At 62.8% G+C, this 20,260-nt stretch overlaps 1 protein-coding gene across 1 annotated transcript in view; it reads right to left on the reverse strand.

Annotated features, from left to right (window-relative positions):
• Nucleotides 1-1,213: 1,213 nt before the first annotated feature.
• ADAMTS10 (ADAM metallopeptidase with thrombospondin type 1 motif 10) overlaps nt 1,214-20,260 on the reverse strand; it is a 53,099-nt gene continuing 34,052 nt past the window's right edge. Inside the window, exons 12-25 of the mRNA XM_068165085.1 lie at nt 20,032-20,139; nt 18,935-19,080; nt 17,983-18,046; nt 16,947-17,049; nt 13,968-14,101; nt 13,301-13,424; nt 12,908-12,988; nt 10,841-11,004; nt 9,952-10,078; nt 8,754-8,883; nt 8,050-8,254; nt 6,944-7,120; nt 3,805-3,961; nt 1,214-3,045 (exon numbers count right to left, since the gene is read on the reverse strand). Of these exons, the coding sequence (XP_068021186.1) occupies nt 2,936-3,045; nt 3,805-3,961; nt 6,944-7,120; nt 8,050-8,254; nt 8,754-8,883; nt 9,952-10,078; nt 10,841-11,004; nt 12,908-12,988; nt 13,301-13,424; nt 13,968-14,101; nt 16,947-17,049; nt 17,983-18,046; nt 18,935-19,080; nt 20,032-20,139 (1,830 nt within the window). The 3' untranslated portion in view covers nt 1,214-2,935. The remainder of the gene's footprint in view (nt 3,046-3,804; nt 3,962-6,943; nt 7,121-8,049; nt 8,255-8,753; nt 8,884-9,951; nt 10,079-10,840; nt 11,005-12,907; nt 12,989-13,300; nt 13,425-13,967; nt 14,102-16,946; nt 17,050-17,982; nt 18,047-18,934; nt 19,081-20,031; nt 20,140-20,260) is intronic.

Genomic DNA, 20,260 nt, shown 5'->3' on the forward strand with positions numbered 1-20,260 from the left:
GCAGCCTGCTGTGGTGTGAGGTGTCCCTGCCCATGGCAGGGGGCTTGGAGCTGGCTGAGCCTTGAGCTCCCTTCCAACCCTGAGGATTCATCCTGTGATTCTCTGACATGGCACAAACCTTTGTGCCAGCCCCAGGGGAAGCAGCCCAAGGCAATCCAGGGACTCCCCAGCAGCGTTTCAGGGTCACAGACCTCCAAACACCAACCCCTAGGATCCCAGAGCAGCATTACCAGCATGGGGGCTGTGTGCCCTTGGGGCTGCCAAGGAGAAGCCTCTTCCTCTGTGCCAGGCAGCAGCTCTGGGGCAGCTCCAACCTTCTCTGGTCGCTCAGGCTGCAGGGAGAAGCACCCCTGCCCCTCAACCCCCTCCTTCAGCAGCAGCACCAGGAGCTGTGTGGGGCTGCCCAGCTCCATGCCAGCACAGAATGCCAGGCTGGAAGGGGCCCCAAGGGAGCTCCAACCTCACTAGGAGGTGGTGCAGTCAAAAGGAGCTCCTTGGGAGGTCCTGGCAGGGGGCAGCAGGACTGGAGGGACTGCTCCCAGGCTGTGCCAGGGGAGCTCCAGGCTGGATAGCAGGAAACATTTCTTCACTGAATGAGTTCCCAGAGACTGGAATGGTCTGCAAGGGGCAGTGGTGGAGCCACCACCCCTGGGGGTGCTCAGGCACAAAAAGGGTTCCCAGGCACTGGAAAGGTTCTCTGGAAGGGTTCCCAAACACTGGAAAGGTTCTCTGGAAGGGTTCCCAAACATTGGAAAGGTTCTCTGGAAGGGTTTCCAGGCTCTGGAGTGGTCTGCAAGGGGCAGTGGTGGAGTCACCACCCCTGGGGGTGCTCAGGCCCCAGAGGGGTTCCCAGGCACTGGAAAGGTTCTCTGGAAGGGCTCCCAAACATTGAAAGGGTTCTCAAACGTTGAAAGGGTTCTCTGTAAGGGTTCCCAAACACTGGAAAGGTTCTCTGGAAGGGTTCCCAGGCTCTGGGATGGTCTGCAAGGGGCAGTGGTGGAGTCACCACCCCCGGGGGTGCTCCAGCACTGAGCACTGTGTGGACCTGGCCCTTAGGGCTGTGGTTTGGTGTAGCTCAGGGCTTGGAGTGGATGATCCTGAAGGTCTCTTCCAACCAGCTGTGCTCTGTGTGTGTGTGAGAGACTCTGCTGTGTGAAGTGAGGTGGCTGAGGCTGGCTTCCTGAGGCAGAGGAGTGGGAGCAGGAGGTGCAGCTGGGGTGGTAGCTACTCCTTTATTATAGATGCTGGCGTTTACGTCGCTCCTCCTCAGAGTTAGTAAGTTAAACATTGGTCATGATATAGCTATCTAGATAACAAGGTGAGGACATCCCCATCCCCTCCCCTCCCCACAACCTCAGCCTGGAGCATGGCCCCAGCAAGGACACACAGCAAGGTCCCACTCGACAGCCAGAAGGGGTTTGGTTTATGCTGAGCACCAGGGCAGCTGTGCTGGGGCTGGTGAGAGGGGGGGAGGGGGAAGGCAACACAGCTGGGGGAGGGCTGGCAGGGTGGAGAGGTCTGCTGGAGGGACAGAGGGTTCTCCACCTCCCTGCACCCTAGGGATGAGCTCCCCCCCACCCAGGGGGAACCCAGCAGGGCTTTGGGCAAGATTCTCCATCTTGGTGATGCAGAGAAGCTTGGGAATGCTCAGGAGGAGCACAGCCAAGCAGGCTGTGGGGAGCTGACAGCCAGGGCTCCCCTGCAGGCTGTGCTGCCCCATGGAGAAGATGTGTCCTGGCCCACAGGTGTGGCCAGCAGGTGACCTGGAGGAAGCCCAAGCCTGCTCTGTTCCCATCCCTGGAGGTCTCCTTGGGGCAGAGGTGGCACCGGGACCAGCACCCCCCTGCCCCGGGAGGCACAGCACCGTCTGGAGGCAAAGCACCTTTGGAAGTAAAGCACCTTTGGAGGCCAGGCAGCCCTGCAGGCTGTGGCCTTCGCTGGGGAGGGCCCCACCAGCACCAGGCAAACTGGTCCTGAGCCATGGCTCAGCCGTGGGGACACTGTGACCCACATCCTCCTGTGCTCCCTGCAGCCCAGCGTGCCCTGAGCACCCATGAGGGGACCCCAGCCTTGAGCACCCCTCAGCCTGCACCTCAGCTCTGCCTGGAGGTGTCTCTGGGCTGAGTTCTGGTGAGGAGAGGGAGCAGGGCTGCCAGGGGGAGTAAGGGCAGACCCCAGGCAAAGCAGAGCTTGAGTGACCCCCTCCCAGCCAGACCGGTGTCACCTCCCCTGCTGGCTGGGGCACCTGCTCCCTGCGCCCCACTCCAGGGCCCAAGGTGCCAGGGAGCAAACCAAGGGCACCCAGCTCCTGCTGCCCCAGCCCCACAGCAGCTCCTCTTCAGCCAGCAGCCAGAGGCCACCCTTGGCACCTGTGGCACCTGCAGCCTCCTCCCTGTCTCCCCTGGGATCCCCGAGGGAAGGGCAGCAGCCCCTTGGCCTCCCCTGGGGATGCCCCCACGATGCCCCCCTGTGCCCTTGGGAGGTGGGCACGGGGCAGGGGGAGGCAGGGGGGGGCAAGTGGTGCCTCCCTGGTGGCTCTCAGCCCCTGCAGGACCTGGCTTCCTCTACTAATAAATAACAACTTCAGGATTTCAGGTCCTGCCCCTGCTGCCACGCTCTGCCCAGCTTCCCCCCTGCCACCACCCCTCCCCTGGCCTCTGCCAGCCTGCACTCTGGTGGTCTCCAGGGCAGCTGGCAGCAGCTGAGCTGGGAACCTGCTCCTGTGAAGCTGGGGGTGGGGAGGGGGAGGGGTGTCAAAGGGTGCTGGGTCTGGGGGGGAGGGGGCTCGGGGGCGCCACCAGCTCCCCCTGGAAGCACAACCAGTGTCTGTGGTGGGGCCAGGGGGGATGCCCGAGGCGGAGAGGGAGGGCATGGCCGGGTGAGCCCTCTGGTGTAGCTTCTGCCTTCCAGTTTTCCCACGGGGGTGGCACTGCCCCTAGTGCCCCTGGCAGGTTTTACAGCACATCTGTCGGAAGTAGGTCCTGCTGCAGAACTTGAACTTCAGCACCAGTGGGCAGTAGGCCACCTTGTTCACATCTTTGCACTCTGCAAGGGGGGCACAGAGGGAAGGAAGGGTTACAGCTGCCCCAGGGGCCGAGGGACTTCTCCTCCTTGCCCACCCAAGCTGGGTTTGCACCCTGACAGCTCAGCTCCTGGCGGGGGGAGCTCCTGGCCAGGGAGCAGCAAGGTGCAGCCAGGCTGGAGAAGCTGCTGAGAAACTCACTGCTGAAAGCCTCTCTCTGTCAAGGTGCAGTTCACACAACCCCAGCATGGCTGGAAGGGACCTCTGGAGCTCACCCAGCTCCAGCAGGGCACCCACAGCACAATACCCAGGAGCACAATGGCTGGGGGGGGGTGGAAGCTCTGCAGAGGAGGAGACTCCACAACCCCTCTGGGCAGCCTGCTGCAGGGATCTGGGACTCTTCAAACCCACAAGTTTCTCCTCATAGAACCTCCTGGCTTCCAGTTTGTTCCTGCTGCCCCTTTTCCAGTCTCCTTGCACCTCTGGGAAGAGTCAGGCCCCAGCCTCTTGCCCCCCACCCTCCAGCCCTTGCTGAGCATTGCTCAGATCCCCTCTGGGGCTGCTCCTCTCCAGGCTCAGCAGCCTCAGGGCTCTCAGCCTTTGCTCCTCACAGAGATGTTGCCACCTCATTCAGCAGGGTCACACCATGCCAGCTGGGTCTGGGACCAGAGGGGACAGCATCAGTAGTCCCCAGGAGAGCCTTGCCCGTGCAGCTCTGGCACCCCTGTGCCACGCAGCCCCACGGCAGTGCTGCATGCCCCCACCTGCCCCCCCCACCTCACCTTCAGGGTTGTCTGTAGGTCCTGATTCACACTTGGTCTCGCACTGCTGCATGCTGGGGGGCTGCAGGGTCTCCAGGCAGTCGCTGGACGGCTGCCCGGTGTGAGCCAGGCACTGGACGGATCTCCGCTGCTGGCCGAGGCCACACTGCGCAGAGCACTGCGGGAGACAGCACAGCACCGACCTGCAGCGGCCGCCGGCGGTGGGAGAGGGCACAGCCAGCTGCACCAGCTGCCCAAGGGCTCTGCACCCTGCTGCCCAAGGGCTCTGCATCCTGCTGCCAAAGGGCTCTGCACCCAGCTGCCCAAGGGCTCTGCACCCTGCTGCCAAAGGGCTCTGCATCCTGCTGCCCAAGGGCTCTGCACCCTGCTGCCAAAGGGCTCTGCACCCAGCTGCCCAAGGGCTCTGCACCCAGCTGCCAAAGGGCTCTGCACCCAGCTGCCCAAGGGCTCTGCACCCAGCTGCCAAAGGCTCTGCACCCTGCTGCCAAAGGGCTCTGCACCCAGCTGCCCAAGGGCTCTGCACCCAGCTGCCAAACGCTCTGCACCCAGCTGCCAAAGGCTCTGCACCCAGCTGCCAAAGGCTCTGCACCCTGCTGCCAAAGGGCTCTGCACCCAGCTGCCCAAGGGCTCTGCACCCAGCTGCCCAAGGGCTCTGCACCCAGCTGCCCAAGGGCTCTGCACCCTGCTGCCAAAGGGCTCTGCATCCTGCTGCCCAAGGGCTCTGCACCCTGCTGCCAAAGGGCTCTGCACCCAGCTGCCCAAGGGCTCTGCACCCAGCTGCCCAAGGGCTCTGCACCCAGCTGCCCAAGGGCTCTGCACCCAGCTGCTCAAGGGGCTCTGCACCCAGCTGCCCAAGGGCTCTGCACCCAGCTGCCCAAGGGCTCTGCACCCAGCTGCCAAAGGGCTCTGCACCCAGCTGCCAAACGCTCTGCACCCTGCTGCCCAAGGGCTCTGCACCCAGCTGCCAAAGGGCTCTGCACCCAGCTGCCAAAGGGCTCTGCACCCTGCTGCCAAAGGGCTCTGCACCCTGCTGCCAAAGGCTCTGCACCCTGCTGCCAAAGGGCTCTGCACCCAGCTGCCAAAGGCTCTGCACCCTGCTGCCAAAGGGCTCTGCACCCAGCTGCTCAAGGGGCTCTGCACCCAGCTGCCAAAGGGCTCTGCACCCAGCTGCCCAAGGGCTCTGCACCCAGCTGCCAAAGGGCTCTGCATCCTGCTGCCAAAGGGCTCTGCACCCAGCTGCTCAAGGGGCTCTGCACCCAGCTGCCAAAGGGCTCTGCACCCAGCTGCCAAAGGGCTCTGCACCCAGCTGCCAAAGGCACTGCACCCAGCTGCCCAAGGGCTCTGCACCCAGCTGCTCAAGGGGCTCTGCACCCAGCTGCCAAAGGGCTCTGCACCCAGCTGCCCAAGGGCTCTGCACCCAGCTGCTCAAGGGGCTCTGCACCCTGCTGCCAAAGGGCTCTGCACCCAGCTGCCAAAGGGCTCTGCACCCAGCTGCCCAAGGGCTCTGCACCCAGCTGCCAAAGGGCTCTGCATACTGCTGCCAAAGGGCTCTGCACCCAGCTGCTCAAGGGGCTCTGCACCCAGCTGCCAAAGGGCTCTGCACCCAGCTGCCAAAGGCACTGCACCCAGCTGCCCAAGGGCTCTGCACCCAGCTGCTCAAGGGGCTCTGCACCCAGCTGCCAAAGGGCTCTGCACCCAGCTGCCCAAGGGCTCTGCACCCAGCTGCTCAAGGGGCTCTGCACCCTGCTGCCAAAGGGCTCTGCACCCTGCTGCCAAAGGGCTCTGCACCCAGCTGCCCAAGGGCTCTGCACCCAGCTGCCAAAGGGCTCTGCACCCAGCTGCCAAAGGGCTCTGGCTCTGCACCCAGCTGCTCAAGGGCTCTGCACCCAGCTGCCAAAGGGCTCTGCACCCAGCTGCCAAAGGACTCTGCACCCAGCTGCCAAAGGGCTCTGCACCCAGCTGCCAAAGGGCTCTGGCTCTGCACCCAGCTGCTCAAGGGCTCTGCACCCAGCTGCCAAAGGGCTCTGCACCCAGCTGCCAAAGGGCTCTGCATCCTGCTGCCAAAGGGCTCTGCACCCAGCTGCCAAAGGCTCTGCACCCAGCTGCCAAAGGGCTCTGCACCCAGCTGCCCAAGGGCTCTGCACCCAGCTGCCAAAGGGCTCTGCACCCAGCTGCCAAAGGGCTCTGCATCCTGCTGCCAAAGGGCTCTGCACCCAGCTGCTCAAGGGGCTCTGCACCCAGCTGCCAAAGGGCTCTGCACCCAGCTGCCAAAGGCACTGCACCCAGCTGCCAAAGGGCTCTGCACCCAGCTGCCAAAGGGCTCTGCACCCTGCTGCCCAAGGGCTCTGCACCCAGCTGCCAAAGGCACTGCACCCAGCTGCCAAAGGGCTCTGCACCCAGCTGCCCAAGGGCTCTGCACCCAGCTGCTCAAGGGCTCTGCACCCAGCTGCCAAAGGGCTCTGCACCCAGCTGCTCAAAGTCTCTGCACCCAGCTGCCAAAGGGCTCTGCACCCAGCTGCTCCTCCCCAGCAGCTGCCCTGGGCCTCACCACCTCGGCTGAGCACTGTGGCCTCACGTCCCCAAAAGCTTGGGCTGGACCTTCAAGAGTCTCGATGTCCCTTCTTAAACTGAGGGGCCCAGAACTGGACACAGGACTCCAGTGCTGAGCACAGGGCACGATGACCTCCCTGCTCCTGCTGGCCACACTGCTCCTGATGCAGGCCTTCTTGGCCCCCTGGGGACACTGCTGGCTCATGTTCAGCCAGCTGTCAATCAGTACCCCCAGGTCCCTCTCTGCCTGGCTGCTCTCAGCCACTCTGCCCCCAGCCTGCAGCACTGCCTGGGGTTGTTGTGGCCAATGTGTAGAACCTGGCACTTAGCTGTGTTCAATCTCCTGCCCTTGGCCTCTGCCCACCTGCCCAGCCTGGCAATGTCCCTCTGCAGAGCTCTCCTACCCTCCCACAGCTCAACTCCTGCTCCCTGTCCTCACTTCCCCAGGCAGCTGCGGCGGCCCCAGGAGGCTCTGCCGGGCAGGTGGAAGCTGGCTGTGGGCTGGGATTTGAGGGAGGGGCAGGTGAGGGAGGGGCAGGTGAGGGAGGGGCAGGTGAGGGAGGGTCTCGCCTCGGAGGCCGGTGCCTACCTCTCCCCACTCGCCAGGCACCCAGCGGGGCGGGGGGCAGCGGCGCAGGTTGCAGCGGATGCTGGTGGGGGGCTTGGCGGCCTGGCTGCAGCGGGCGGTGGGCAGGGGGGCCCCGAGGTCGCCGCTCTTGCAGAGGACGATGCGGTGACGGAAGCCTGGCCCACAGCTGGGGGTGCACTGCAGGGAGAGGACACAAAGCCAGGAGTGGGGAGATGCAGATGGGATGTCAGGAAGAAGCTCTTCCCCAGCAGGGTGGTGAGAGCCTGGCACAGGCTGCCCAGGGAGGTGGTGGAAGCCTCAGCCCTGGAGGTGTTTGCAGCCAGGCTGGAGGTGGCTGTGAGCAACCTGCTGTGGTGTGAGGTGTCCCTGCCCATGGCAGGGGGTTGGGACTGGCTGAGCCTTGAGGTCCCTTCCAGCCCTGACAGTTCTGTGACTGTTCCATGACACAGCTGGTCAGGATGTAGAGCAAAGAGAGGCAGCACTGCCCTCCCCCACCTCTGCTCCCACCCTCAGCTACCAGAACAGTGTTGAATCAGAATCACAGAGTGGGTTGGAAGGGACCTCTGAAGCTCACCCAGTCCAACCCCCCTGCACTCAGCAGGGACAGCCCCAACCAGAGCAGGTAGCTCAGAGCCCCAAACAACCTGAGCTGGGATGGTGCCAGGGATGGGGCAGTTCCCACCCCTCTGGGCAACCTGGGAAAGGCTCTCCCCACCCTCAGCATCACAAATTTCTTCCTTTCATCCAGTCTCAATCTCCCTCTTTCAGTTCCAAACCATCCTCCCTTGTCCTGTCCCAACAGGCCCTGCTCAAAACTCTGTCCCCAGCCTTCTGCTCAGCCTCTTCAGCACTGAAAGGCCACCAGGAGGTCTCCCTGGAGCCTCCTCTTCTCCAGGCTGAACAACCCCAACTCTCTCAGCCTGGCCTCACAGCAGAGGGCTTTCAGCCCTGCTCATGGCTGTGGCCCAGCTCCAGCAGGTCTCTGCCTGTGCTGTGCTGAGCACTCCAGAGCTGCACTTTCCCACAGGATGCTCTCCGAGGCCAGCAGCCAGCACCTGCTCCCTGACCTCCCGAGCTGCAGGGGAGGCCCAGCGCTGAGCACTCACCTCAGACCAGTCCAGAGCCACCCACTCTGGAGGGCAGGTCTGGTTGTTGCAAGGCTCCAGCACCTTGGGCCGTGGCTGGCTGCAGGAAGCATCATCCAAGGTCTTCTCCTCGGCGGCAGAGATCTTGCGCCGGCAGAGGACGCTGCGGCTGCGGACGCCCTCGTTGCAGCTCCGGCTGCATTCAGACCAGTTCCCAATCACCCAGCTGCAGGCAGGCAAAACAGCAGCGTTCTGAGAGGCAGGGGGGCTCCAGGGGTGCCCCCATAACTCCTCTAACACAGCTCTCCCAGGTAGCTCTGGGTGGATCGTGGAGTTCCTTTACATCTCCCTTTCTCCGTCGGGAGAGGAGCGAGAGAGACCTTCAGGATCAGCCAGCTCCAGCCCCCTGCCGTGGGCAGGGACACCTCCCACCAGCCCAGGCTGCTCAAGGCTTCATCCAGCCTCATCCATAACCTCCCTGGGCAACCTGTGCCAGTGCCTCTCAAGAATTTCTTCCTCCTCTCCAGTCTCCATCTCCTCTCTCCCAGCCCAAAGCCATTGCCCTTCCCTGGCACTCCCAGCCCTTGTCCCAAGTCCCTCCCCAGCTCTCCTGGAGCCCCCTTCAGATACTGGGAGGCTGCTCAAAGCTCTCTTCTGCAGCTCTCCCAGCCTGCTGCCCCTGTGGCAGGGATGTGTGACTCCCCCTGGCTTGCCCTGGCACTCACGCCGGGGGGCAGGGCTCGGTGTTGCACGGCCGCTGCCGCTCCGGCAGCTTGGTCTCGGGGCTGCAGAAGTGGTTGAGGACAGTTGAGCCATCAGAGGCTTTCTTGCACACCACAGATTGGACCTGGCTGCCTGTCAAGAGAAAGAGGCAAGGGAGGGGAAAGAGAGGAGGGTCCTGTGCTGAGGCAGGCTGCAGTGGGAGCCCCACAGCCCTGCTCCCATGTGGGCGAGCGGTGGGGACAGCCACTTGTCCCTGGGGGCAGCTCAGCAAGCCTGAGCCTACTTCTTTACAACCATTCTTTTGCACACTTCAGGTAACCAAGGCCTCCTCCAGCTCTAGCCCCTCCAGAGCAAAATGGTTGGGGTGCCTGAAGGCTCACCAAGCCAGGACAGAGGATCCAGGATCCAGCCAAAGCCTTCCAAGGATCCTATCCCTGAATAAACTTCTTCTAACCTTGGTCTTGTGACACCTTCTGGGCAGTACTGCTGGAAGGAGGTGGAAGAGGAGGTGGCAACACCTTGCTGAAGCCTACACAAGACCAGGCAGTGGCTCTTGCTTTGGAAACTGCCTGTGCTGAATGCCAGCTCCACCACCCACAGCCAGGTTCACACATGGTGCAACCCTTTGTGTCCATCCCCAGGGGAGCCAGCCCAGGGGGTGCAGGGAAGCACCAGAGGTGTTTCATCTCCCCAGCAGGTAGCTCTGAAGGCCAGAGGGGCTGTTGTGATGGGCAAACCTGTCCTGCATCCCACAAGTAAATGGATTTCAAGCCTGCCATGCCATCCTCCATCACCTCTACCACCCAGACCTGGGATCCAGCTGAAGAACAGAGAGGTTGTGGAGTCTCCTTCTCTGGAGGCTTTGACCTGTACTGGATTCTGTGGTCCTGCTCTGGCAGGGGGGGTTGGACTGGAGGATCTCCAGAGGTGCCTTCCAACCCCTAACATCCTGTGATCTGTGATCCAGGTTGCTTGCCCTGCCCCTCTGCCCTCAGGATCACACTGATGGCCTCCAGCTTGCATGTGGCTGAGCCCAGGGTGGGAATATGTAGAAGCCTGAGTGCCCCTTTGGAGCACAGCAGCTGCTGACATCCATGTGCTGCCCCCCACAAGGCCCTGACACAGCATGTGGGGGGCACAGGAGTGAAGATATGGCCCCTCCCTGCCCCCCTCTCCAGCCAGCACGGGGTCAAGGCTCACCCCCTGCACACAGCACAGAGCACTTGGTCCATGGGGTGTAGTGCCAGGAGTAGAGGTTGGAGCTGTCCCTCCCCACAGGAGCATTGAACTTGTAGCGGATCCCCTGCAGCTCTGTCCTCACCAGGACCTGTGGAGAAAGGCAGCACCAAGGCATCAGTGCCACCCCCCCAGGCATCAGTGCCACCCCCAGGCATCAGTGCCACCCCCCAAGGATCAGTGCCACCCCCCCCAGGCATCAGTGCCACCCAAGCCCATCATGAGGGTGACTGTCACCACCCCATGGCCTCAGCATGCTCTCCAGGGCAGCTGAAGTGTCCTCACCTTCCCTTTCCAGGCCCTTGCACCACTGAGGTGGGAGCCAGCAGTGCTGGCAGTGGTGCAGCCATGGAGGTGGCACCATCAGAGACAGAGACCCTGGGCTGCAGCCAGAGCAGGGTGGGCAGCAGGGCAGCAGAGGGGATTCTGCCCCTTGACTCTGCTCTGCTGAGACCTCACCTCCAATCCTGCCTCCAGCTCTGGTGTCCCCAGCAGGAGAAGGACACAGAGCTGCTGCAGAGAGGCCAGAGGAGGCCACAGAGATGCTGCCAGGGCTGGAGCAGCTCTGCTGTGAGGGCAGGCTGAAGGAACTGGGGCTGTGCACTCCAGGGGGACCCCAGAGCTGCCTTCCAGTACCTGAAGGGATCCTCCAGGAAGGCTGCAGGGGGACTTTCCATAAGGCTATCTAGAGCCAAGCCCAGGGGGAATGGTTTGGAGCTGAGGGAGAGCAGGGCAGGACTGGAGCTGTGGCAGGGGTTGGGTAGCTCCAGTTCCCAGGCAGTCATGGCAGGAGCTCCTTGGCCCAGAGCAGACCCCATACCAGGGGTGGGTGTGAGGGCACCAGGTTACCAACCATGACAAAGAGAGTGATGTTGGTGGGGCCCAAGGCTTCCAGGGACTCAGGCTCCTCTGGGGATCTCCTGTAGTGGAAGGTTGTGCCGGCGACGTCGAAGCGGCGCGGAGGGTCGATGGAGAGCCTCCCATTGAGGTAGAACTCTCCTCCCTCCCCCCTCAGAGCTGTGAGGATGAGAGAGCAAAGGGCAGCTGCTGAACTCAGCACCCAGAGCTAGCTTCAGCTGGACACATCTCAGCTGCCAGGCCCAGAGCATGGTTACAGCACAGGAGAGGGTCCAGAGCAGGGCAACCAAGCTGGGGAAGGGTCTGGAGAACAGGGCTGGGGAGGAGCAGCTGAGGGAGCTGGGGGGGTTCAGCCTGGAGAAGAGGAGGCTGAGGGAGACCTCACTGCTCTCTGCAACTCCCTGAGAGGAGGCTGGAGCCAGGTGGGGTTGGTCTCTTCTCCCAGGGAACAAGCAAGAGAATCACAGAATCAATCAGGTTGGAAAAGACCTCAGAGATCATCAAGTCCAAGCTGTCACCCAGGACCTCCTGACTACTAAACCATGAGAGGAAAGGCTCTCAGGCTGCCCCAGGGGAGGTTTAGGTTGCACATTGGGGAACAATTTCTTCTTGGCCCAGGCTGCCCAGGGCAGTGGTGGAGTTCCCATGCCTGGAGGGGTTTCTAAGCTGTGGAGACGTGGTGACCAACCTGACAAGGTTGGGTTTAAGGTTGGGCTGGATGGTCTTAAAAGGTCTCTCCCGATGCAAACCAACCCTGTGACTGAGTGACAAGAGCACATCACCCTCCACTCATCAGGAGGGAGCAGATGAGGCAAACAAAGCAGCTGCCTGGGCCAGGCTCAGCCAGGATGTCACTAGCAGAGGTGGGGTTGGTGTCCCCCTCATGGCTCAGTGTCCCCATCACCCTCTCTCAGCCTGCCCTCCAGCTGGCAGTGGGAGGCTGCTGCTGCAGGGCAGCTGCCTGGGGGGGTGGTGGGGCACAGCTGGCGGTGGGACAGGCTGTGCCCACGACGCCGAGCTCAAACCCAGCCTGGGGCTGTGCCGCTGCGGCTCCCGCAGGAGGCCGGCCCCGGCAGCCTGGCTGTGCTTGCCCGAGCGAGGCACTAGAGGGGGATCAGCTCCTGGGCTCCTGCTCCGGCTCCCACACCCTCCCTGCTCGCTCCCTGCCGCCAGCAGGGCGCTGGAGCTCTGCACCGCTGCTGCCAGCCTCACCGCCACGGCCAGGTGGCTGAGGAGGAAGGATGCTCTCTCTCTGCTCCCACTGGGGTGTAGGGACAGATCCTGGAGTGACTGCTGCCCGGTTGTCTGAGCTGTGCCTCCAGAGCACAGGGAGCCAGCCTGGGTGGGCACCAGGAGCCCCCAGGACACGTGGGCTGGGCAGGGAGGGAGGCTGACATCTCTGAACCCAGCAAAGGGAACCTGGCCTGGAGAGATGCCACCAGGAGAACCCTGCTGTGACCTCCCACTGGTGTCAGCTCCTAGCCAGGCTTCTGCTCCTGGGGAGCTGCTGCAGAGGCTCCCAGCAGCAAGGCAGCAGCGAGCAGCCTGCCCACCCCTGCGTGACCATCACCTGGAGGACAGAGAGAGGACAGGGGGAAGGGAACCAGCCTGCTGGGAAAGGGAGCCAGAGGCTGGCTGCAACCTGGAGCCCAAGGACAGTGTGAGCAGGGCTGGTCAAAACCCAAGATGCTGGTGGAGGGGGGATGCTAAAGACCACAGGGGGTCAGGAACACGAAGTGTGGGGTTGGATCAGGGTTATGCTGCCAAGCAGTGAGTGCAGGATGGAGGCAATGTGGTAGGACAAGGGCTGTGTGGGTCACAGCTGGCCAGGGACTCACTGCCCTGCTGCAGGATGGAGGCAATGGTGTGGTGGCACAAGGGCTGTGTGGGTCACAGCTGGCCAGGGACTCACTGCCCTGCTGCCTCCCACTGCCTCCACACCCAAGCTGAGATCCCCAACCCCCTTCCCTGCTGGGCAGGGAGGTTTCCCTTGCTGGTCCTTCCCCAGACTTCAGGGGGCTGGCAGAGCAAGGAGCTGCAGCCTGCCCCAGCCCCAGCTCACCTAGGTAGTTGATGGAGAGGTTCAGCTCCCTGATGTCGATGTGGACGGAGCCCTTGGGGATCTGGATCACCTCCTCGTAACCTGTGAGACAACCCAGAGCTGGTCAGCAGTGGTGCTCAGCTTCCAGGCCTGGAGGTGCTGTGGGGCTGGGGTCTCCATGGGCATCTCCACAGCCTGGCTTGAGGGCAGCATGAGCTGGGGGAAGAGGGAAGGAGCTTGGTGGCCTCTGCAGCTGGGGGTGGCAGTGGTGCTGCTGGGCTGGGGGAGAGCAGGGAGCTGCTGCGGGGGGGTCCCTGTGGGATCTGTCCCTGCTTGTCCTGCCTGCCCCCAGGAGCAGGTGACATCGAGGGGGGGTGACTCTGGCTGCTGGGGGCCAGGCTGCTTGCTGCCTACCTCCCTCAGGCAGGGACTGGTTGAAGACCCCCTCGATGGTCTCACAGGAGCTGCCATCTCCCCCACACACTCGGCACTTGTCCTCCTTGGAGTCGGAGCCCAGGACACGGTCGCAGCCCACGTGCTGGACGAGGCAGAAGCAAGGAGTTAGTGGTCCTGGGGGGGTCCCTCTGCTCCCCACACCTGACCTGCAGTACATTACAGACCCCACCCCTGGGTTCCACCTCGCCCCCCTCCATCTCACCCTACCCCCAGGCAGCGCTCAGGGACATCTCCCCTGCCCAGCTCCACCTTTGTGCCAGGGCTGGATGGGCACAAAGTGGCACCCAGGGGGTTCCATCTGAACAGGAGGAGAAACTCCTTTGGTGTGAGGCTGCTGGAGGCCTGCACCAGGCTGCCCAGAGAGGTTGTGGAGTCTCCTGGTGTGCAGAGCTCCCAACCCCCCCTGGGCACTGTGCTCCTGGGCAAGCTGCTGTGGGAGCCCTGCTGGAGCAGGGGGATGAGCTCCCGAGGTCCCTTCCGACCCCAGCATGCTGGGATTCAGGGACATGCTCCTGCTCCACACTGGCTGCTGGGCAGGGGGATGCCCATGTCCCGCAGAGGGCAGCATTCCCTGCCCAGAGCTCTGTCCTTCCCCTCCCCCAAGCCCAGGCTCCCCTGGCAGCACCTTGCACTCCCCATTGACACAGATGTCGTTGGAGTCCTGCCTGCAGGGCGTCCCATCCACCACGGCCGCCGCTCGTTCCGTGTAGAAGTTGAAGCCCTCGGCCAGGCAGTTGAGGGAACAGGCTTTGACCCCCCCTGGGCAAGGAGAAGAGCTTCAAATGATGCCCCCCAGGAGAGGACAGAAGTGAAGAGCCAGACCTGGAGCTTCTCCAGGCCTCCATCCTGTGCCTGGCTCACTGCACAGCCCCAGGTGCCCAGGAGAATGTCCCTAGCAAGCAGAGGGACCCCCAGGGGAGCTCTTCCAATTGATCAGCACCAAGTCAAGACCCTGGAATTGGGCACCAACACCTGGTGGGGCACTGTGCCTCCTGCCCAGCCTGGGAGCTCCCAAATGCAGCTGGTGCAGAAGGAAGAGCAGAGCTGGGAGAGAGAGGAAGAGGAGGAGACAGGAGAGGGGAATTCAGCAGCTTGCAGCCGTGCTGCCAAGCAGGATGCCAGGGCAAGCCCCCTCAGAAGGTGTTCCACCAGCCCACCTCTGGAGAGCCAAGCCCCTCCACAGCATCCCAGGCTCTCTCCTGCCTAGGGAGGGAGCTCCAGGGCCCCCCAGGGGGGCAGTGAAGGCCTGGGCTTTAGTGAAGCATTTGCCACTGTCTCCCCACAGCATCCTCCTGGAGAGACTGGCTGCTCATGGCTTGGCTGGGGGGAGACTTTGCTGGGTAAAAGCCTGGCTGACAGCTGGGCCCCAGGGGTGGTGAGGAATGGAGGCAGCTCCAGCTGCTGGCTGGTCACCAGTGGTGCTCCCCAGGGCTCAGGTTTGGGGCAGTTCTCTTTCAGGACAAAGGGTTTGAGGCCACCCCTCAGTGAGCTTGCAGCTGGCAGCAGGTTGTGTGGAGCTATTGGTCCTGCTCACAGCTCTCCAGCTCAGCACCTAAAGGGTCCTCTCTTTAATCTCTAGCAGAGCTATCAGGACAGGGCAGAGTCTCTCATCTGGCTCTGTGGTGCCTCAGAGGATGTTCTGTTCCTCCTGCCTGCCCTGTCCCAGGCAGGAATTAGAGTGCCTTATAATTTATGAGCAGCAATCTCCTGCTCCTCCCCACCCCAGCCCCAGCCCCCTGAGCCACTCCACTCTCCCTCAGCTCTGGCAGCTGCCAAGAGCAAAGCAGAGAACTGAGGGAATAAAGCAAAATAAGCAAACAATTAAAGCTGCATTCCAGCAGCTCTCTGCTGACTGCTGAGCTGGGGAAGGCTGAGCTCAGCACTTCTCACTGGGGCTGTGTCCTGCCCTCCTGGGCTCTGGCCTCCAGGACTGGTGGGAAGCAGCCCCAGCACACCTTGTGCTGGCCCTGTGCAGCCAACCCCAGCTTGCCAGGGACCCTATGGCTGGCAGCAGGCATTCAGGGGGTGGCCACTTCCCTTCCTTTCACTCCTTTCCCTTTTTTTTCCTTCTCTCTCCTTTTCCTTTTTTCCCTTTCCCCTCCCCCTTTCCCCTTCCCTTTTCCCTTCTCCTTTCCCCCTCCCCCTTTTCCCTTCCCTGTTCCCTTCTCCTTTCCCCCTCCCCTTTCCCCCCTCCCCTTTCCCTTTTCCCTTCCTCCTCTCCCTTCCCCTTTCCCCCTGCCTTTCCCCTTTTCCCTTTCCCCCCTTCCCCCTTTCCCTTCCCCTCTGTCTCCTCCCACATCCAAGCCAGAGGAGCAATCCTCCATGCCCAGCACACTTCCCCAAGCCACATTTGGGACAATGTCTGATGGGCAAAGGGCACAAGCACCACCACACCTTTGGGCAAAGGAAGGGCTCGAGGGGGCAGTGCCAAGGGGCAGTGGCTGAGCTGAGCAACAAAGAGGCTCAGCAGAGGGAAGAGGCTCAGCAGAGGTCCAGGGTGGTGAACTTTTACTTTGAGGCTGCTGGGGGCCTGGAGCAGGCTGCCCAGAGAGGTTGTGGAGTCTCCTCCTCTGGAGGCTTTCAAAACCTGCCTGGACATTGTGATGCTGGGCAGCCTGAGCTAGACAAAGCTGCTTTACCAGGGGGGTTGGACTGGATGATCTCCAGAGGTCCTTTCCAACCCCCAAAGCAGGGACACCTGCCCCCAGACAGCTCAAGGAGCAGATGTGCTCCCAGCTGGAGGGCAGAATGGGCAGGAGTGAGGCTGCCAACAAGGATGCAGAGAGGTTTGGGTTGGAAGGCACCTGGAAGATCATCCAAGTTCCAACCTCCCCCCAGCCCAGGTTGCCCATTTCAAGGGCTGAGGTTCAAATGGCCAAACATCCCCAGGACTCAAAAGAGGGAGAGAGGTCCAAGGAAGGGCAGATCCAGCCCTGGGGGCTGTGTTCCCCCTTGGGAAGCTTGTGTGACTTTCCTGCTTTGCAGATCACTTCCAGCTTTATTGATGCATCCCCTGCAGCCTCAGCACATCTGCTGCAGCTGGGAGCTGTGGTTATTTACCCAGCTGGGGAGGATTTCCCCAGTCAAGTTCATTAACTCCACCAGGGAGTAGTGCTGCCCTTCCTCATTATTAAGAGATTTCTGCCCCAGAGTCCTCCTCCTCCTGCCCCATCTCCTCACCACACACTTCAGCAGGGGCTTGTGACAAGGGCTTGGAGTGCCAGGATGAGGGACAATGGCTTTGAGCTGGGAGAGGGCAGACTGAGGCTGGAGATGAGGAAGAAATCCTTGACAGCAATGGTGGGAAGGCACTGGCACAGGCTGCCCAGGGAGGTGGTGGCTGCCCCCTCCCTGGAGGTGTTCAGAGCCAGCTTGGATGGGACCTTGAGCAACCTGGGCTGGTGGGAGGAGTCCCTGCCCATGGCAGGGGGCTGGAGCTGGGTGACCTCGAAGGTCCTTTCCCTTCCTACAGGGCTATGGACACGGCGACTGGGAGCTCACAGGAGCAAGAGGGCACAAGCCCTGCCCTGCAGAGAGCTGGGGAGGTGGAAGCCCCTGCAGAGCCCTGCTGTGGTGCTGCTGAGGGCCCCAGGCCAGCACTCACCTCCCCTGTAGGTCTTCCAGCTGTAGTACTTCCCTCGGAAGGGGACGTTGTCGAACTCGGCGCACTGCAGCTCCCGGAAGTCCTGCGAGCCCGGGGGGCAGTCCTGTGCCACACAGCCAGGGGTCAGGGCTGGGGGCAGCAGCCCACCTCATCTGCCAGGAGACCAGGAGCTGCCACAGCCCTCCCAGCCACCCCTAGTGCCCAGCCCTGTGAGGGGATGGCACCGGCCCTGGCAGCTGGGCACCACAGCATGGCAGAGGCATCCTTCCTGCCCGGCTAGACACTGCTGAAGGCTCCTGGCAGGAGCTGCCACAGCCCTCCCAGCCACCCCTAGTGCCCAGCCCTGTGAGGGGATGGCACCAGCCCTGGCAGCTGGGCACCACAGCATGGCAGGAGCATCCTTCCTGCCCGGCTAGACACTGCTGAAGGCTCCTGGCAGGAGCTCTTGGGCCCCCCTTGGGCTGTCTGCTGATGCCACCCTTGCTGTGGTGAGCAAAAGCCTGGGTGCCAAGCCCAGGGGGAGCAGTGGGCAGCCATCTTTTTGTCACTGTGGATGCCAAGGTACCCATTCCCAGGTGCCAAGCTCCCCAGAGCTTCCCTGCAGCCCTGTGCTTTCCTCAGCTCCTCTTCAGGCTTAACCCCCAGCCCTGGGAACTGCAGGAGCTGCTCTCCCCTGCCCAGCCTGCCCTGGCAGCGTGCAAGAGGCAGCCTCTGTCATGCCTGTGCTGGAACTCCCTGCTCCCTCCTCCTTCACCTCCTTATCTTTCTTTTGGGCCCCTTCTCGATGCTGCAAGCCCTGCAGGCAGACACCACCCAGCCACCCACTCCCCAGGCAGCCCCCCCCGGAGCCAGCTCAGGCGTGCGGCGTCCTGCTCAGCCTGCCCTGCTGCGGGCACACGGCACAGCGCAGCTCCCCCCTCCCCAGCTCCACACAAACAGCCCCGGGGAGGAATTCCAGGAGGAGAAGCTCCATGCCCAGCTGCTCGCCGGGGGGGCTCGGGCCCCGCTGCTGCGCCCCGTGCCCGGCGGTACTCACGTCGGTGTTGCAGGACCGGTAGCGCTTGCGCTCGCCCAGGCAGTACTTGCCCCCGATGGTTGGCCTGCAAGGGGGGGGCACCACCAGCTTAGGGCACCGAGCTCTGCTGCCTGCCCTGCCCTGAGGCTGCAGCAGCACCAGGGCTTGCCAGAAAAGCCGAGAGGCAGGGAGTGGTTTGGCTGGGGGCTGGGCAGGGACCTTTGGAGGTGGTCTCCAGCCTGACCGCGCTGCACTCGGCAGGGACAGCCCCAAGCAGAGCAGAGCCCCCCAGCAGCCTGACCTGGGACGGTGCCAGGCATGGGGCAGCTCCCACCCCTCTGGGCAGCCCAGAACAGGCTCTCACCACCCTCAGTGTCAAACATTTCTTCTCCCTTCTCTCCAGTCTGAATCTCCCTCTCTGAGTTTCAGACCATCCCTCCCTGTCCTGTCCCAACAGGCTCTGCTCAACATTCTGTCCCCAGCTTCCTGCTCACTCCTTGAAGCACTGCAAGGCCACCAGAAGGTCTCCCTGGAGCCTTCTTCAGACTGAACAGCCCCAGCTCTCCCTGCCTGGCCTCACAGCAGAGGGCTTCCAGCCCCCCCCAGCATTGCTGTGGCCTCCTCTGGCCCCGCTCCAACAGGTCCCTGTCTGCACTGAGGACCCCAGAGCTGGCCCCAGCACTGCAGGGGGGGCCTCAGCAGAGCAGAGAGGCAGAATCCCCTCCCTCCACCTGCTGCAGCAGTGCAGCCCCCAGCAGCCCCCAGCCCCACACACGGAGCTGTGCCCAGCAGCTGCAGACCCAACACCGAAGCAAGGGCACCAGGCCGCCGGGAAAGCAGGGGAAGGGATTTCCATGCAGGAGCCAAGATCCTGCTGGGAACTGAAGATGGAGCTGCCCAGACAGCTGCTGCCTTCCCCACTGATCCCCAGCAGCCCTTCCCTGCAGCCAGGGCCCCGCTGACGGCCACCCACCGTGGGCTGTCGCAGTGGCGGACGGACGAGGAGACTCCTCCACCGCAGGTCCTGCTGCACTCTCCCCAGGAGGACCAAGTTCCCCAGGCACCATCCACACCCTCTGGCCGGGTGCCGAAGGGCACACACTCCCTCTTGTAGCACCACTGTGGGAAGACAGAGCTTTAACCCCCCCCCGGGCACCCTCCCAGCCTCCCGCGGGGGGGCTGCGGCTGCTGCTTGCTGGGCAGCAGGGCCAGGGATCCCCCCCGGGGGGCATGGACACCTTCAGCAGCATCTGCCCCCTCCCAGGACTCTGGGGGGAGTGTTCCTGGGAGCTCAGGCTGTGCTGAATGAGTTAAAAATGCCCCAAATCTGCAAAGGCTCCAGGTTAAAAAGATGAAGTCTTGGCTGTGGCAGCAGCGTTGCTGTGCCCTTTGCTCTGCCAAGGATCCTTCAAGAACCTGCCTGTCCCTGTCCTGCTGAGTGACAGATGCTGATGGAAACTCGCCTCTGAAAGAGTTCCCTTGGAGCTGGCAAGAGTCCTGCACCCCTGGAGTCAGTGGTGATGCAAGGAGCAGGACAGTGCCAGACCTGCTGCCGTTCTCCGGGCACGGTGCCGGACACCAGACCTCGGGGGCTGAGATAATCCCAGGAAGGAAGAAACTGCTGTGTGCTCCTTCCAGGGGCTGATAACCCACCCTGGAGCTGCTGGCACAGCCTCTCCCAGCTCCTCCCCAGCCAGGCTCTCCATGGGCAGCGCAGCCAGCAGGGAGAGAGGCGGCCTGGGCTCCCAGGACACCCAGCCAGTGCCCCCTGAGCCATGTGGGATGCCATGCAGAGCAGATGCTCCCCAGGCACAGCCCTGCTGGTGTCATAGAATCACCCTGGTCAGAAGGGACCTCAAGGGTCATCCAGTCCAGCCCCCCTGCAGCCAGCAGAGGCATCCTCAGGGAGATCAGGTCCCCCTGGTGCTTTGGGAGCCAGAAGCAGAGGCTGCTGGCATGCCCTTAAATCACTTCCACGCTCACTACCAGGACCAACACTGCTGGCTGTGAGTGGCAGAGGGATTCAGGCCCTCCCTGCCCACTGGCTGTGGTGCCCCCAGGCTTCCTTACCCCCTTGTCAATGGTGTTGGTCTGGCAGATGGTGCCCTCAGCAGCAGGGATGCTGTTGGTTATGCAGCGATTGCTCTTGCTCAGACACCACAGCTCGCTGCAGACCTCCTGAAAGAGAGATTTTGGGGTGGGAGCAGAGAGAGGGGAGAGGGAAAGAGGGAGAAAGAGACAAAGAAACACAGCTGGGATTAGGATTGGCTTGGGCAAGGGGCTGTGAGGCTGGGGCAGC

This window comes from Melanerpes formicivorus, unplaced genomic scaffold (genome assembly GCF_026170545.1).
Source record: "Melanerpes formicivorus ecotype bairdi unplaced genomic scaffold, bMelFor1.0.p_v2 SCAF_83, whole genome shotgun sequence".
Lineage (NCBI taxonomy): Eukaryota > Metazoa > Chordata > Aves > Piciformes > Picidae > Melanerpes > Melanerpes formicivorus.